Here is a 17,500-nt window from a genome sequence, read left to right as displayed (position 1 = left end):
TAGAATATGATTATGATCATGCGGCTTCTCCACAAAGGAAATTTTTTATAATTTTACTTTTTTTTTTTTTGGGGGGGGGTATTATTTTACACCCTCTCTAAACATAATTAAATAAGTATCTCTTTGTAAAGAGATTTGTGACAATAGACTGTTTATTACCCTAGTCCCTAAATTTCTACAATAACATATTCATATTTGTTGGTAGGTTTATTAAGCTGAGTAAAGTCCCTCCCCCCCCAAAAAAAACTGGCCTCTCATTGGTCATTTTATTTTATGACGTCATTTTGAAAAAAAAAATTATAAAAATTTTGACTCACAGAGGCTCCGGCAATAACAAGAGACAGAAAAATAAACAAAATCAGGTGAAAAATATAAATTTTGTTAATTATCATTGGACATGTGAATAAATCTTCAGAATGTCTTCGAAACCGATTAATATCCGATGGATTAGAACCAGTTTTGTGAGCCATACTGAAAAATCATGTATAGCATCGTATTACAGACAATTATCTACGAATATTAATATATAAATCATAAAATTTATACAAGTTTTGTTTTAAAGGGACTTTTGCATCTCAGGGTTGACCAAATTGGTTTTAACATTTCAAGTTTTTTTATTTGATATCCGCGGTAATATGTCTATAATACGATGCGATAAATAACAATTTACTATATCAAAATATCTTATCTAGCTATTTGTCTAAAGCCTTTGACAATATTCATTTTTTTATTTATCTATCTATCTAGCTATCTGTCTATCTTTCTATATATATATCTACACATCCATCTATCTTTCTATCTGTATGTCTGTCTGGCTGTCTCTTTGTCGGTCTATCTAACAATCTATCTATCTATCTATCTACCTATCAATCTTTCTATCAATCTATCTAATCTATTAATCGATCTATCTAGCTTCCTGTCTATCTATCTATATATATATCCATCGATCTATCTACCAATCAATCTATCTATCTTTAAATCTATGTAAAATTATGTAATAGTACCCAAAGTAGTATATTTTTGGTACTTTTGGTACCCAAACTTATATGTTTCAGGACAAACCAAGCAGCGCTGGATCCCAAACTGCGGGTCTAGAGGGTCTGAACCTATCCGCAGCGGGGTTAGATTCACCCGCCATTATTAAGATGCTCTGGGAGCAGTTTCTCAAGGAATTGATGCAATCCGCTGGATTAGAACCGGTTCTTTAGTCATACTATCCGCATAATGTCCGCGGAAAGCTGTCTATAATACGAACCGATGAATAACTTAAAAGACAATGACTGATAAATTGATGTACATCCCCAATGATGATACACAAAATTACTCCTTCCTGTAGATTAAACATAGTAGTTGAAACGTTTGGACGTTCTAAATCAAAATTCAATAAATCCCCTAAGGTTATTAAGCCAACGAACAAGAAAACATTATAACAAAACTTTGGGGACTAGTGTAATAAACAGCCCAATGTCCCCTCCCTCCCGGGTAAAAATAGTATGATATAATTTTTTTAAAGATTGCATTAATTTTTTTTAAAATTAGGAAAAAGAACAATCCTCTAGGAACATTATTCCACATCCTTTAATAATGATGTCTGTCCGTCCGTCCATCCGTCCGTCCGAATGTTTGTACATTAAGATCTTTGTAACCACTGGACCGATCGGATTCTACTCTTCAGGGAATATACCTACTGGTCCTGTGGTGGTATTAGGCTATTTTCTTGGGGTGTGGGACAACCCAAACCCCCTTTAAAAAAAAATCTCCCTCAATTGATATAAAGTAACTAGCAGCTACGTCCCTAGAGGCCTCTAGTGGCACTTGAGGTGGTAGGGGGTTGAATTCGATCCCCCCTTCATTTTTTCAAATAGAAAAAGTAAAGAAAATATTTAATTTCTTGTTTTGGGGATGGGGGGGGGGGGGAGTCATTTTTTAACCTCCCCCAAAATAGTTAAAAACCTTCCCTGGACCTAATATAAACTTATATAATTTGAATGGTACCCAAAATTTTAAAAATAGAATGTTACTCAAACTTTTTTAGGAATCTACCTCCTCAGTTATTTTTATGAAAACTAGATTAAAAAAAGGATTAACGATCTCCCCCATCCCCCTCCTTTACCCCTAAGTCCGCCCCTCCAACTGCTTAAACGGCTCGACCAATGAAAGCGAGGGGAAATTACAACCTAAATTGTTTTTCTCCTGTCATAATATCCACGTATATTCTACATCCATTAATCCTTATAATAAAGTAACACAATTGTCTGTTTGTCTGTGTGTTTGTACCGAAGGATCTCGCTAACCGCTGAACCGATCAGGTTTTCATTTACAGGGTAGTATCTCATAGGTCCTGGGAGTGCCCCTAGAGGCCTCTAGGGGTATAGCCGCTAGTAAAAACAAAAAGGATAAAGGAATTAATAATACAGCAGGCCCAGAGAACCACAAGTAGACTATGAGTGTCCTCCCAGGTACATAGATAGATATATAGATAGATAGATAGATAGATAGATATATAGATAGATAGATAGATAGATAGATAGATAGATAGATAGATAGATAGATAGATAGATAGATAGATAGATAGATAGATAGATAGATAGATAGACACACCTCACCCGAAGACGTGTTAGGTAAGAAAAAAACCCCCGCAGAAACGGTTTACACAGGATGTACTTGGACCTCATGGTGGTTTCAGAACATGCTTTCCCTAAATTGAGTTAGTAGCTTCCCATAGTAGAAAATTTTAAAATTACTTTTGGTGATCAATTTTTACTTTTATTTTTAGACTACCTTCACCTAACCTGCTTTATTGTCTTATTTTGCCTTTCATTTTTATCATGCAAATTCGCTCACATTACAGTTGAAATGACAGATATTGGAGCTTTCTAAAAAGGTCTCTAACATTTTTCTAGCTGTAATACTTTTTGATATATCTTATTTTAAAGTTTTGTTGTAAAATCTTCTTTTACACAGCAAAAAGTTGAAATATAATATTAGTTATTTTAGAGAAAATTACAAGTATCTTCATCTAAATCTCTCTAATATTGCTCCAAATTGACCAAATTGGACAGTTAAGGTGCCTAAAACCATCTACATTCAATGGAAAATCCAAATACATACTTTTTGAGACTATATAAGCCAACAGGAGCATACTGAAGTGATTTTTAATAATGCTAAAGGAAAAAACATTTCCTGTTTTCTTTAAATAAATTGAAATATAATCAACTTTAGCAAGGATTTTAAGGTAAGTCATGGTGTATAAAGTTGTCACTTTGTAATTAGAAAGCCAATAAAACACAATCATCTGATATTTTGAACAAATAGAAACATATCGTAAGAAAAATAGACATAATCATAGAAAATAAACCAAAAATTGGTTAGAATTTTAAATATTTCCAAGCAGTTTACAAATGTAATCTACTAATTCTAGTAATTTTTTCTAAGAATAGTTTATTGGCCTTTTAAATTTCTTATAACCTTATGAAACAAAATAATTTTTTGACACCTTAACAAAGAAAACATAGTAATTAAAAGACTTTCATAAATGATCTCATATATGATAAAAGACACAATTTATTCTTAGGCCACATTTTTTTTTTGTTAATATACACTATTAGGTACTTTAAACTAGTACTGTGATTTGTAAAATCATAAATCATAATTAATTAGGAGTTTCTATTAACTAAAAACACCTTTTACATTATTAAAAATGACTTAAAAGTGATTTATAATTAAAATTAAATTACATTTGTTTTTATGATATTCCATTTTAGCGTTCTCCAGTTGACTTATAAAGTCTCAAAAAGTGTGGATTTGGATTGTCCATTGAATGTAGATAGTTTTAGGCACCTTAACTGTCCAATTTGGTCAATTTGGAGCAATATTAGATAAATTTAAATAAAGATACTTGTAATTTACTCTAAAATAACTAATTTTATATTTCAACATTTTGCTGTGTAAAAGATGATTTTCAGCAATACTTTGAAATAAGATATCTCAAAAAGTATTTGAGCTAGAAAAATGTTAGAGACCTTTTTAGAAAGCTCCAATATCTGTCATTTCAACTGTAATGTGAGCGAATTTGCATGATAAAAATGAAAGGCAAAATAAGACAATAAAGCAGGTAAGGTGATAGTAGTCTAGAACTAAAAGTAAAAGTTGATCACCAAAAGTAATTTTAAAATTTTCTACTATGGGAAGCTACTAACTCAATTTAGGGAAAGCATGTTCTGAAACCACCATGAGGTCCCAGTACATCCTGTGTAAACCGTTTCTGCGGGGGGTTTTTTCTTACCTAACACGTCTTTGGGTGAGGTGTGTAGATAGATAGATAGATAGATAGATAGATAGATAGATAGATAGATAGATAGATAGATAGATAGATAGATAGATAGATAGATAGATAGATAGATAGATAGATAGATAGATAGATAGATAGATAGATAGATAGATAGATAGATAGATAGATAGATAGATAGATAGATAGATAGATAGATAGATAGATAGATAGATAGATAGATAGATAGATAGATAGATAGATAGATAGATAGATAGATAGATAGATAGATAGATAGATAGATAGATAGATAGATAGATAGATAGATAGATAGATAGATAGATAGATAGATAGATAGATAGATAGAAGAGAACCACAAGTAGACTATGAGTGTCCACCAAGGTAAATAGATAGATAAATAGATATATAGATACATAGATAGATATGTAGATATATATATATATATATATATATATGTAGATAGATAGATAGTTTTGTTAGCCATCTGGCAATTAGGGGACAAAAAACAGGTTTTTGTATATTGTATAATTGTATATTTTTACATCCGCGGAAAGCTGTTTATAATACGTTGCTAGAAAAAGCTATACCACCAGCATGGCTTCTCTATAACCATTGTTACATCCCAATAATGATAAACAAAATTACCCCTTATTTTTTCTTTCAGGAGTGATGTGAGTTATTATGAACCAGATGAAGAACAATGTGATAAGTGAGTTATTCTGTCTGTCTGTCTGTATGTTTGTCTATCTGTCCTTCTGTCCGAGTGTCTAGCCTTATGTCTGTCTTTTCTTTTGTCTGTCTATTTGTCTGTCTATCTGCCGTTTGTAAGTCTGACATTCCTTCTGTATATCTGTCCTTCTGTATGTATGTTCTTTTGTCCGTTCTTCTGTCCGTTCTTCTGTCCTTTGTCTGTCTGTATGTATATCCTTTTTTATGTCCTTATGTCTGTCCTTCCTTCTGTTTATTTTTACTTCTATCTGTCTGTCTGTCCTTCTGTCTGTCTGTCTTTCCTTATGTTTGTCTGTCTGTCTTTATAAACTTCCGTCTGTCCCTTTGTCTGTTTATCCTTCTATCTGTATACCTACCTTTTGTCTGTCTTTCCTTTGTATGTCTGTTTGTCCATTTGTTTGTCTGTCTGTATGTCCTTCTTTATGTCCTTATGTTTCTTTTTCTCTCTGTATTCCTTCTGTATGTCCGTCTGTCTGTCTTTTAGTTATTCTGTCTTTTTGTCCTTCTATCTGTCAATCTGTCAGTCCTTCTCTGTATCATGTATGTATGTCTGTTCTTCCGTCTGTCTATCTGTATGTCTCTCTTTCAGTTATTCTGTCGTTTTGTATGTCTGTCCGTCCGTCTGACCGTCTGTCTGTATGTCCTTCTGTCTGTTTATCCTCCTATCTGTATGCCTCTCCTTTTTCTGTCTGTATGTATGTCCTTCTGTCTGTCTATTGTAATATTTACATACTAGTGAATTCGCCCCTAGCCTCTAGGGGCTTTGCCCCAAGAGGTAATTAAAAAAAATTAAGTAGGCCTCCTGCTACAACCACCAAAAAAAAATGAGGGGGATTTCTTTGTTTTTTCGGAGGGGTTGGAAAAATAGCTTAAAACCACCACAGGACCAGTTGATATATTCCCTGAAGAGTAGAATACAATCGGTTCAGTAGTTACCGAGATCTTACGGGACGGACGGACAAACGGAATGACATCAAGCTACTTTGTATTATTACTTGTAATTAATATTTTTATAATTATAGATACTATGAGTGTAATATTAAAGGAGAGCTAAAAGAACATCTTTGTCCGGATGGGTAAGAAAGATAGATAGATAGCTGTTCATATACTGATTGGGTTGTACAAAGTAGGAAGCAGCTTATAGTGCCTAAAATGACGTCATACAATACGTGTATATATTGCATTGATTGAGTTGTAAAAAGTAGGAAACAGTCTATAGTGGCTAATAAAAAATGACGTCCTACAATACAAATGTCCAATTATAGGCCAGTATACATTTTAATTGAACAATGGTAAAATGTATACTGGCCTATCATTGGTCCTTTGTATTTTTTTATAGGCACTATAAGCACTATAAGCGGCTTCTTTATTCCCATAATGGGGGAATGTTCTATTGGGTTTACACCAAAGTCCACGGGGGGTCAAGAAAGTGTTTTCATACTTTTAAACTTCTAAATTTTGACCCCTTTAAAAATTTTAAAAATACATTAGATTCCATCCCTAAAATTTTCAAAATCTCTAATTTCACCTCCCACCCTCATACAAAGTATATACTGGATGATCATTGGTAGGGCAAATTAACTTAAATTTTTAATAACAGCCGAGGCATTTACATTTTTCCCTTACGGCTTCCTACAAACAGAGACGGACGGACATTTGGAATTATAGAGTAGCTTCACTATATAAAATCAATAATTCAAAATGTCTGAAACCTTTAGGAGGAATCGTTATTTTCTCGGCTCCTATAAAAGATAGACAGTTGAAACTTCTTGTCAACATTCCCATCAATATGGAGCATAATTAAGTATAAAACATCCATGGCGATCGGACTGCTTTTAAGCAGGTTTTTGGCTACTTTTAAATTTTCATGTTTTAGGTTTGTGTTTGATATAACTCTATCTAAATGTGATTACCCTGTGAAAGTCAACTGCTCAACACGTCCTTTACTACGTAAGTATATATATTTTTTTCATTTTAATATCTGCGGAAAGCTGTCTATAATACGATGCGATAAATAACTATTCCATTATGGCTTTGAAACCAATTAACATCCGTTAGATTAAAACCAGTTCCCTCAACCATACTGGAAAATCATGTATAGCATCGTATTACAAACAATTTTCCACGAATAATAAATAAAAATCATAAAATTAATACTGGTTTTATTATCCGCGGAAATCTATCTATAATACTATACGATAAATAACTTTAAAAAATAGTGAGACAAAACTCCAATTTAAAGGGTGTGAAAAAATACATTTTTCACATTTTTCAACGTAGCTCCTAAACTACAAACAGCACAAAAATGGTTTATATTTCCAAAAACTAGAGTTTATGGTCATTCTGACGGTATGCATAACATTTTTCTACAATTAACACAAGCAGCACAGTTTGAATTTTTTAAAATATACACATTTTTAGCGCAACCATTAAATTAGTTATAGGCATTAATCTTTAACAATAATATGGTTAAAAACTGGTTTTTAAGGCTTTAATTGTTGAAATAATCACTTTTAAATATTTGAAATGTACCACAACAAGTTTTACAAATATATAAAGCATTTTGATATACAATATAACTATCCCTTCTGTATAATTATTAATGCTTTTTAAATGCAAATCTTTTCTATAATTAGGGTCGGTCCGTACGTCCGTCCATACGTCTGAGATGGATAGCTTTTTTTCGTTAGTTTAGGCATGTTAGAATTGTCCTATCGTTTTCAAACTTTGTATAGTGATTCCTGTAGTAGTTAGGTACAATTTAGAAAGCGTAGCAACTCTATAATCATTAAGTAGAATGTCCGTACGTCCATTTTAAACATTATCCTGTATCAAGAAGTTTTTCAACAAATTTACTCACAATTTTGCTTCTACTCTTATTCATTAATATTCTGATTATTCAGTTCTGACACTATACAAGTGTTAATGTTCGTTAGTCCTACCGTTTTAGTGCTTTGCTTTTATGGATGTTGTCATCCTTGTTTACCTGAGAACTATCTATCTATCATCCATCATACTAACAACTATCTATCTATCTATCTATCTATCTATCTATCTATCTATCTATCTATCTATCTATCTATCTCTCTATCTAGAGGAGCCCCAACCCTCCACAAATTGTTCCCGTGCCAATGGTTTCTTCCCCTGGCCAGCAAATATTTCCTGCCAGAACTTCTGGGACTGTAGAGAAGGTTAGTTTGGGTACCATTCCAAATAAGTTTGGGTACCATTCCAAAAAAGTTTGGGTACCATTTCAGATGCTGTGAGTATTGGTGCAAAAATATGACGTAACAAAAAAAATTAGCCAATGAGAGGCCGTTATTGACCGATGGTAAAATTTATAGTGGACTCTCATTGGCTAATTTTTTTTGGTACGTCATATTTTTTGCACCAATACTCACAGCATCCCATTTCAAATAGTTTGGGTACCATTCCAAATAGTTTGGGTACCATTATAAATAGTTTGGGTACCATTTCAAATAAGTTTGGGTACCATTTCAAATAAGTTTGGGTACCATTCCAAAAAAGTTTGGGTACCATTTCAAATAAGTTTGGGTACCATTCCAAATAAGTTTGGGTACCATTTCAAATAAGTTTGGGTACCATTTCAAATAAGTTTGGGTACTATTCTTATAATATACAATTCAAATATATTTATATACAATTCAAGTTTTGGTTCCATTCCAATTATGTATATAAGTTTGGGTGTATTATGATTATTTATTTTAGGCACTGCCTACCAGCAGACCTGCCCTGTGGGAGTTATTTTTGATCCCGGGCTAAATGCGTGTGCTACACCTGACCAGAGCACTAGGTAAGCGTTTGCTAACCCGGGCCTTCAGCGTCTCGGGTCTAACAAAACTAGTTTTAATCTTATAATTTTACATTTTTGTAACCGCGGAAAGCTGAAAAATCATGTATAACATTGCATTACAGACAATTTTCTACTAATATTAAAAGGAAACTCATAGAATTTATATACCATTTTGTTAGCCTGGGCCTTCAGGGTCTCGGGGCTAACAAAACTGGTTTTAATCTTATAATCGTACATTTTTGTAACCGCGGAAAGCTGTTTATGATATGATATGATAAATAACTATTCCAGTATGGCTTCAAAACTGATTAATATCTTGTGGATTAGAACCGGTTCTAAGCCATACTGAAAAATCATGTATAACATTGCATTACAGACAATTTTCTACTAATATTAAAAGGAAACTCATAGAATTAATATACCATTTTGTTAGCCTGGGCCTTCAGGGTCTCGGGTCTAACAAAACTAGCTTTAATCTTATAATTTTTAAGTTACATTTTTGTAACCGCGGAAAGGTGTTATAATACGATGTGATATATAACTATTCCAGTATGGCTTCAAAACTTTGAAATTCCCGGTGGATTAGAACAAATTTTAAGCCATACTGAAAAATCATGTATAACATCGAATTACAGGCAAACCAATATCAAAATAAAAATCATAAGATTAATGCTATTTTTTTGGTTAGCATGGGACTTCAGCGTCTCAGGGCTAACATAAACATAAATAGTTAGAGTAGGGGGAGTGCATTGGCTCATAAACAGGTGCAACTCATTACCATGCACAGTTAGGACTATTTAGACAAAGGTCGTGCAATCAAAGGGTTGGTTGTCTGATGGGTGTTGGTAATTAAGCGTGTTACAATGCAAATTAAAATGCAGAGTATGTTCAAAGGTGACGTGGAGAGGACTTGTACCCAAAGTGTCACTACGCCCCTAGAGTCAATCTTTATCTATAATATAATGATGTCTGTCCGTCTGTCTGTCTGTCTGTCCGTCTGTCCGTCCCTTAAGATCTTGGTAACCACTGAACCGATTGGATTCTACTCTTCAGGGAATATACCTACTGGTCCTGTGGCGGTTTTAGGCTATTTTCTTGGGGGGTGGGACACCCCCAACCCCCCCAAAAATTAAAAAAAACACCCATTTTTTTGTTTATGGGGCAGATGGTGCCATAAAACTACTGGCAGCACTAGTAATAATTTTTTTTCAATTACCTCTTGGGGCAAAGCCGCTAGTACAAAAAATAGCAACCAAGAAAATCACATTTATTTCATAGCGTTACAAACCATGGACAAACTGACGGACAATGTGAAAAAAAGGTAACTTTGACACTGTAAGTCAAAAATTGATGCTGTCTAAAATGGTGCAAAAAATGGGGACAAATTTCAAATTGATTTGACGGGGCTGTTTATTTACGTCACAAGTGAGGGGAAAGAAAAGGGAAGGAGGAAAGAAACCCCCTAGAAAAGAGATGGGGGTATGACGTCACACGCCAAAACAATTTGAAATTTGTCCCCATTTTTTGCACCATTTTAGACAGCATCCAAAAATTGACATTCCTAAATTAATTACTACATGTTCATATTATGTTTAATAATCCACTTTGTACTTTTTTGTCAGGCTGGAGTGTACTCATGGAGAAATGAATTTCTTAAATTTCACCTGTCCAACCTTCACAGAAGAAAGGTAAAATTATTTTAACAAATTCTACAATAATCTTACAAAATCTTCTTTCTTTTAACAAATTCTTAAATATTCTCACAAAAGCTTGCTTATTCTCACAAAATCTTGCTTATTCTCACAAAAACTTCCTTATTTTTACAAAATCTTGCTTATTCTCACAAAATCTTCCTTATTCTCATAAAATATTCCTTATTACTACATATTCTCCCTCAATTTTCTGTCCAGCCTTCATAGAGGAATGGTAATACATTGATTAATTCTTGGATCTTACACCAGATTATCATGTACTCCAATAAAGTAAAATTTGTATCTCAATTAGATAACGATCTCCAACCCCCCCCCCCCCCCACTTACCCTATCCACCTCCATTGCACCGGACAAAAAACTGACCAATAATTGACAGGGGAAATAGCAATTTAAATTGATAAAAAAAATTACCCCTGTCATGACATCCATGTATATTCTATATCCTTTGGAAAAGTTACTTTTCAAATTATTCAAAATTAGAATTCCTAGAACCCTTTTCATTTCTAGTTTTGATTCATTTGGTAATGTCTCTATGCTAGTGTACTGCCATTTGGTAACCTTGAAAATGTATGAATTTTTGTCTTGCAGTGTACTGCAATTTGATAACCATGACATATTCATATATTCTAGCATACTGCAAATTTAACACAAGATTTCTGTATTTTAATTCACTTATGTGGCAACCATGAAATTGTACATATTTTTTTCTTGCAGTGTACTGCAAATTGGTAACCATGACATATTCCTATATTCTAGTGTATGCAAATTGATAACACAAGATTTCTGTACTTTAATTCACTTATGTGACAACCATGAAATTGTACAAATCTTATTGCAGTGTACTGCGATTTGGTAACCATGACATATTCATATATTCTAGCATACTGCAAATTTAACACAAGATTTCTGTATTTTAATTCACTTATGTGGCAACCATGAAATTGTACATATTTTTTTCTTGCAGTGTACTGCAAATTGGTAACCATGACATATTCCTATATTCTAGCGTACTGTGAATTGATATTAAAAGATTTCTGTATTTTAGTTCACCTATATTTGGCAACCATATTTTTATTGTAAAGTACTGCAATTTGATAATTATGACGTATACAAAACTTCTATATTCACTTATATGGCAACTATGTAAATGTACACATTCACTGTTAAAAAAAAAAAAAAAAATAGCATCAGATAATACTATATATTCATTTCATTACTGTAAAGCATCATCCCATACATTCTAGCAAAAAAACCTCATTACGATATAACGAAGATTCCAAAACTGTATTGAGTATTACTTAGTGTTCTATGGAGTAATATATATTACTAAATAAAGAATGTGCATTTTATAGTATTATCTAATACTCTCTATGGAAAATAATACAATACGCTAGAAGGAAGTTTTAATACTCTGGTTCATAATTTTTGTTACTCTGTAGGGTAAGAATTGATACTAAGTAAAAATGTAATATCTCTGTATAGTAATAGTTATTACGGTATATAGTACTACATGGTGTTATATATTCATTTTGTTAATACAGCACACTTACGGGTCCAGGTCTAATACAACCCCAGCGCATCAATTGATACTAAAAGAAAGAAAAAATATTTTTTACAGTGTTCTTTTATTGCAGTGTTCTGCGATTTGGAAACCATGAAAGACTGCCCCATCCAACAGATTGTCAACAATATTACTCTTGTCTAAGATATGGTAAACATTTTTTCTCGTATTCATTCGAATCCGGTGGATAGGAACCGGTTCTTATCCATACGAAAAAACTATGTCTTGCATCGTATTATATCCAGTTTTCTACGAATATAGAAATGTACAATCATAAGATTAAAACCAGTTTTTTTAGCCGGAACCTCCAGCACCTCGGGGCTAAAAAAACTAGTTTTAATCTTATAATTGTACATTCTATATCCGCGGAAAGCCGTTTATAATACGATGCGAGAAATAACTATTCTGGTATTCATTCGAAACTGATTATTACCTGTTACTCAGTTATATGGAAAAATTATGTCTAGCATCGTATTATATCCAGCTTTCTACGGATATAAAAATGTACAATCATAATATTAAAATCAATTTTTTTAGCTCGTGTTCAATCTCTGGACCAAAAAAATGGCTTAATCTTGTAATTGTACATTTTTATATCTGCGGAAAGCTGTACCCTCTCTCTCTCTTTTTCTCTCTGATATTTAAATATTGTTACCCTCTCATACTAGCTAACTAAAAGGGCTATATAATTATTCAGCGAGGAAGGGGACATTGGAAAGTTTATTACACAAGTTCCCAAAGCTACATAATAACGTTTTCTTATTTGTTAGCTTAACAATTTTGGGGACTTTTTATAAACCAATTAAGCCAATATTTTTTCTATAAAAGAGTTAATTTTGTGTATCATCATTGGGTATTTACAAAAATTTATTGGCCTTCAGATCACTGATATATATCGCTACTACATAATTGTGCATTGCTCTATATTTCTTTATTAAATTCTAAATAAGTTTAGGCACCGTTCTAATATATTAGTTTGGGTGCCATTCTAAATAAGTTTGGGTACCATTCTTATTACTTATCCTTTTAGGTGCCCCGAGGCTGGCCACTTGTCCTAGGAAAAGAGTTTTTAACAATGGGACTGGCCTGTGTAGTGATCCCAGTGAAGTTCCTGGATGGTAAGATAGACAGACAGACAGATAGTCACACAGGCAGACAGATAGAAAGACAGAGAGACAGACAGATAGACAGACAGACTGACAGACAAACAATGGGACTGGTTAGTGTAGTGATCCTAGTAAAGTTCCTGGATGGTAAGATAGACAGACAGACAGACAGACAGATAGACAGATAGACAGACAGATAGACAGATAGAAAGACAGAGAGACAGACAGATAGACAGACAGACTGACAGACAAACAATGGGACTGGTTAGTGTAGTGATCCTAGTGAAGTCCCTTGATGGACAGATAGACAGACAGACAGACTGACAGACAAACAATGGGATTGGCCGGTGTAGTGATCCTAGTGAAGTTCCTGGATGGTAAGATAGACAGACAGTCAGACAGACAGATGGACAGATAGACAGACAGTGTAGTGATCCTAGTAAAGTTCCTGGATGGTAAGATAGATAGACAGACACACAGACAGATGGACAGTGTTTCTGTACTTGGGCCGAATGTCTCAGTACTTAGGCCTACGTGGCCGTCTACGAGATCTTAAGTGCATGAAGCACAATCATCCTCACTACTTCCAATGAATAAGGCACTGATGCAGTTACAAATAGTGTATTTACACTATGAAACGGTGGGGTCTAAAAAAGAAATAACAAAATTAATACAAAATATTAAAAATGTTTCAACTTAAACTGCATAAAACAATGCAAAAACATAATAGAAATTGATAAATTTCAAACAGAATCATTTTAAAAATATATAAAATTATTTGTAGGTAAAAATAAGTCAATGATTTGGTCTATTTTAATGAAAAAATAAAGAAATCAATTTGCTATATCTTAAACCAAAAAAATCACTTTAATCTTCAAAATTCAAAGGTTAAAAAGAAAGAATACTCACCAGTCTTAATTCATATCAAGCCAGGAAGTATTAGAGGTAAAATCATAGCACAGCTAACCACGCATTTTTTACAAAACATGATTTTTCGTCACACACAACGTGCTACTGCTGATCCCATGGTATAAACAATACAAAGGAAGAAAGCGCGTGGGGGCGCATACATATGGCTATGCCGCGCTTCGTTGCTTAGATTTCAAATTCAAACTACAAAAGTCGTCTTCTGCTCATGTAAGGTTTAGGTAAAATTAGGTAGGGGTTCGATCCCGCAAGGAACACACTACAAAAGTACCAAGACAGACAGATAGACAGATAGACAGTCAAACAGACAAACAGACAGAAGGACTGACAGACAGAAAGACTGACAGACAGACTGACAGACATTGCAGTGATCCTAGTGAAGTTCAAGGATGGTAAGACAGACAGATTGACAGACAAATAGAAATAAGGACAGACAGACGAACAGACAGACAGACAGACAGACAGACAGACAGACAGACAGACAGACAGACAGACAGACAGACAGACAGACAAATAGACAGACAGACAGATGGACAGACAAATAGACAGAAGGACAGACAGACAAACAGACAAAAGAACAGACAGACAACAAGGCAGAAAGACAGATAGACAGACAGACAGACAGACAGATGAAAAACCAAACAGACAAACAGAAAAAAGGACAGACAGAAGGACGTATAGTGTCAAATAAAAAATGACGTCATACAATGATACAATATAAATGACCAATGATAGGGCAGTATACATTGTAATTAACCAATGGTAAATTGTATACTGGCCTATTTATTGGTCATTTGTATTGTATGACATTTTTTATTGGACTTTTCGCTGCTTTTAAAAAAATTAATCTCTTTTTTTAGTGAAACTTACTGGGAAGAGAAATTGGAGAATACAGAAGACGATTATTACTATTATTACTAGTAATATATTAGTAATGAAGTAATATATTTTAAGTAAGTATAGCGACTACGCCACAAGAGGCTTCTAGTGGCACTTTAAATGTTTTTCTTTTAATTTTAAATATCTAATTTGAGAAATAATTTGTTTATGTTGCGTTCAAGTTTCTACGCAAAAGCGAGAATATTTAAAAACAATTAGATTTTTTTGTTATTTCTCTTGGGAGGGTGGTGGTACCCACCCCAAAAATAGTTATAAACCTTCCCGGGACCTATGAGAAGCTACCTTGTTAAGGAGAACCCGATCGGTTTAGCGGTTAGCGAGATCTTTCAGTACAAACAGAAAAACAAACATCCTTTTACTTTATTAAAAGGATAGATACGCAAATAAAAGTAATAGGATTCTGTCTGTCTGTTTGTACCAAGAAATCTTGCTAACCGCTGAACCGATATAGTTCTCCTTTACAGGGTAGCTTCTCATAGGTTCTAGGAAGGTTTATAACTATTTTGGGGGAGGGTACCTCTTAGAAGCTACCGCCATGCCAAATTTCAGTCCTGTAACTCTTTTTTTCAAAAAGTGTCACAACCGTCTCCCCCATTAGCAAGCCTGAGGTGAATGGGTTCTTTTAAAAGAATTAGGGTCCTAAATTTGTTTGTGTAAAAAATCCTCTAAAATCACATGAAAAATCTACAAAAATTAAACAGAATCTTATGTTAATAACCCTTTTATGATTTTATTTAAGTTTTGTAGATTTTTTTTGCGATTTTTGAAGATTTTTCACAAAAATAATTTTGCCTCACCAGCGAGCAGCTACCCTATTTTTAAAAGCGAAGCTTTTCTGTAATTAGGGTCGGTCCGTCCGTCCGTAACAGATAGCTTTTTTCGTTAATTTAGGCATGTTAGAATTGTCCTATCGATTTCAAATTTTGCATGGTGATTCCTGTAGTAGTTAGGTACGATTTAGAAAGCGTAGCAACTCTATAATCATTACCAAAATGTCCGTACGTCCATTTTAAACATTTTGATTTTTTTACTTTTTTAACAAAAAATTTTTATGTGATCTAATCATCCGATTGATCTGATTTTTGGTATATTGATTCCTAGGACAACAAAGTATAATGTTATGAGCGAAGCAACTCTATAATCAAGTCCTAAAAATGTAAGTATGACCATAAACATTATCCTGTATAAAGCAGTTTTTCAACAAATTTATTTACAATTTTGTCTTCGGCTCTCAAACATTTATATTCTGATTATTCAGTTATGACACTATATAAGTGTTTATGTCCGTTTGTCCTACCGTTTCAGGGCTTCGCTTTTATGGATGTTGTCATCCTTGTTTTTTAAGAATCCACCTCTGCTTGCTGTCAGGGTGGTGTCTAAGCCACATCACGTAAGTGCTAGAGACATTAAAAATTATACATAATATTGAATTTAGGGGGAATGCCTGTTTTGTAATAAGCAACTTATTCTGATACATGTTCTTAGTATTAAAATATTTAGACCTAAAAAGAGATGTCAATATACCCCCCCCATTCCTGTATGTTTCGAAGTGGAAGAAATCTTTACGAAAAATTTCAGTCGTCTCATATTAATAGCAGCTTTGAAAATCACATTTTTCCTTATTACAAAGTTCAGGAAGGGAGGGGACATTGAGGTGTTTATTACACTGGTCCCCAAAGTTTTCTTATCAACTCGCTCAACAACTTTGGGAACTTAAATTTAATTGGTTGTGTCATTGTGTTGAGTGTTCAAACGTATCAACCACTAATTTTAATCTACAGAAGGGTTAGATTTGTGAATCATCATTAAGGATATACCTCAGCTTATCTGCCATTGTCTTATCCCTTTAGATCCCTGACAAAGATATTTAAAGAATCAATACAAAAAGATAATATCTATAATACAAAGTAGCTTGATGTCTGTCCGTCCGTCTGTCTGTCCGTCTGTCTGTCCATCTGTCTGTCCGTCCGTCTGTCTGTCCGTCTGTCTGTCCGTCTTGTCCGTCTGTCTGTCCGTCTGTCTGTCCGTCTGTCTGTCCGTCCGTCTGTCTGTCCGTCTGTCTGTCCGTCTGTCTGTCCGTCTGTCTGTCTGTCCGTCTGTCTGTCCGTCTGTCTGTCCGTCCGTCTGTCTGTCCGTCTGTCTGTCTGTCCGTCTGTCTGTCTGTCCGTCTGTCTGTCCGTCTGTCCGTCTGTCTGTCCGTCTGTCTGTCCGTCTGTCTGTCCGTCTGTCTGTCCGTCTGTCTGTCCATCTGTCTGTCCGTTTGTCCGTCTGTCTGTCCGTCTGTCTGTCCATCTGTCAATTAAGATCTCGGTAACCACTGAACCGATTGGATTCTACTCTTTAGGGTATATACATAATGGTCCTGTGGTGGTTTTAAGCTATTTTCTTGGGGGTTGGGACACCTCCAACCCCCCAAAAAATGAAAATTCCCCCCCCCCCCAAAAAAAAAAAAATTCTGGGGAA

The 17,500-nt window shown here is 34.1% G+C and overlaps 1 protein-coding gene across 5 annotated transcripts in view; it reads left to right on the top strand.

Moving 5' to 3' along the window:
- LOC145306819 (uncharacterized) overlaps nt 1-17,500 on the top strand; it is a 32,653-nt gene that overhangs the window by 14,194 nt on the left and 959 nt on the right. For 4 of the 5 annotated variants that reach the window (XM_080149116.1, XM_080149117.1, XM_080149118.1 and 1 more), the window contains exons 9-22: nt 1-37; nt 320-362; nt 1,056-1,172; nt 1,543-1,559; nt 2,418-2,459; nt 4,953-4,997; nt 6,040-6,093; nt 6,894-6,967; nt 8,113-8,208; nt 8,747-8,831; nt 10,454-10,519; nt 12,178-12,254; nt 13,135-13,222; nt 14,998-15,090. The exon at nt 1-37 is cut by the window's left edge and continues 10 nt beyond it. In XM_080149116.1, coding sequence (XP_080005242.1) covers nt 1-37; nt 320-362; nt 1,056-1,172; nt 1,543-1,559; nt 2,418-2,459; nt 4,953-4,997; nt 6,040-6,093; nt 6,894-6,967; nt 8,113-8,208; nt 8,747-8,831; nt 10,454-10,519; nt 12,178-12,254; nt 13,135-13,222; nt 14,998-15,058 — 902 coding nt within the window. In that variant the 3' untranslated portion in view covers nt 15,059-15,090. Of the gene's footprint in view, nt 38-319; nt 363-1,055; nt 1,173-1,542; nt 1,561-2,417; nt 2,460-4,952; nt 4,998-6,039; nt 6,094-6,893; nt 6,968-8,112; nt 8,209-8,746; nt 8,832-10,453; nt 10,520-12,177; nt 12,255-13,134; nt 13,223-14,997; nt 15,091-17,500 lie in introns of all 5 variants that reach the window. The other variant, XM_080149119.1, reaches the window with a different exon arrangement.

The sequence above is a fragment of the Acartia tonsa genome, chromosome 15, assembly GCF_053477335.1.
Source record: "Acartia tonsa isolate MP-2025a chromosome 15, ASM5347733v1, whole genome shotgun sequence".
Lineage (NCBI taxonomy): Eukaryota > Metazoa > Arthropoda > Copepoda > Calanoida > Acartiidae > Acartia > Acartia tonsa.
This window is presented reverse-complemented; position numbering and strand designations above follow the sequence as displayed.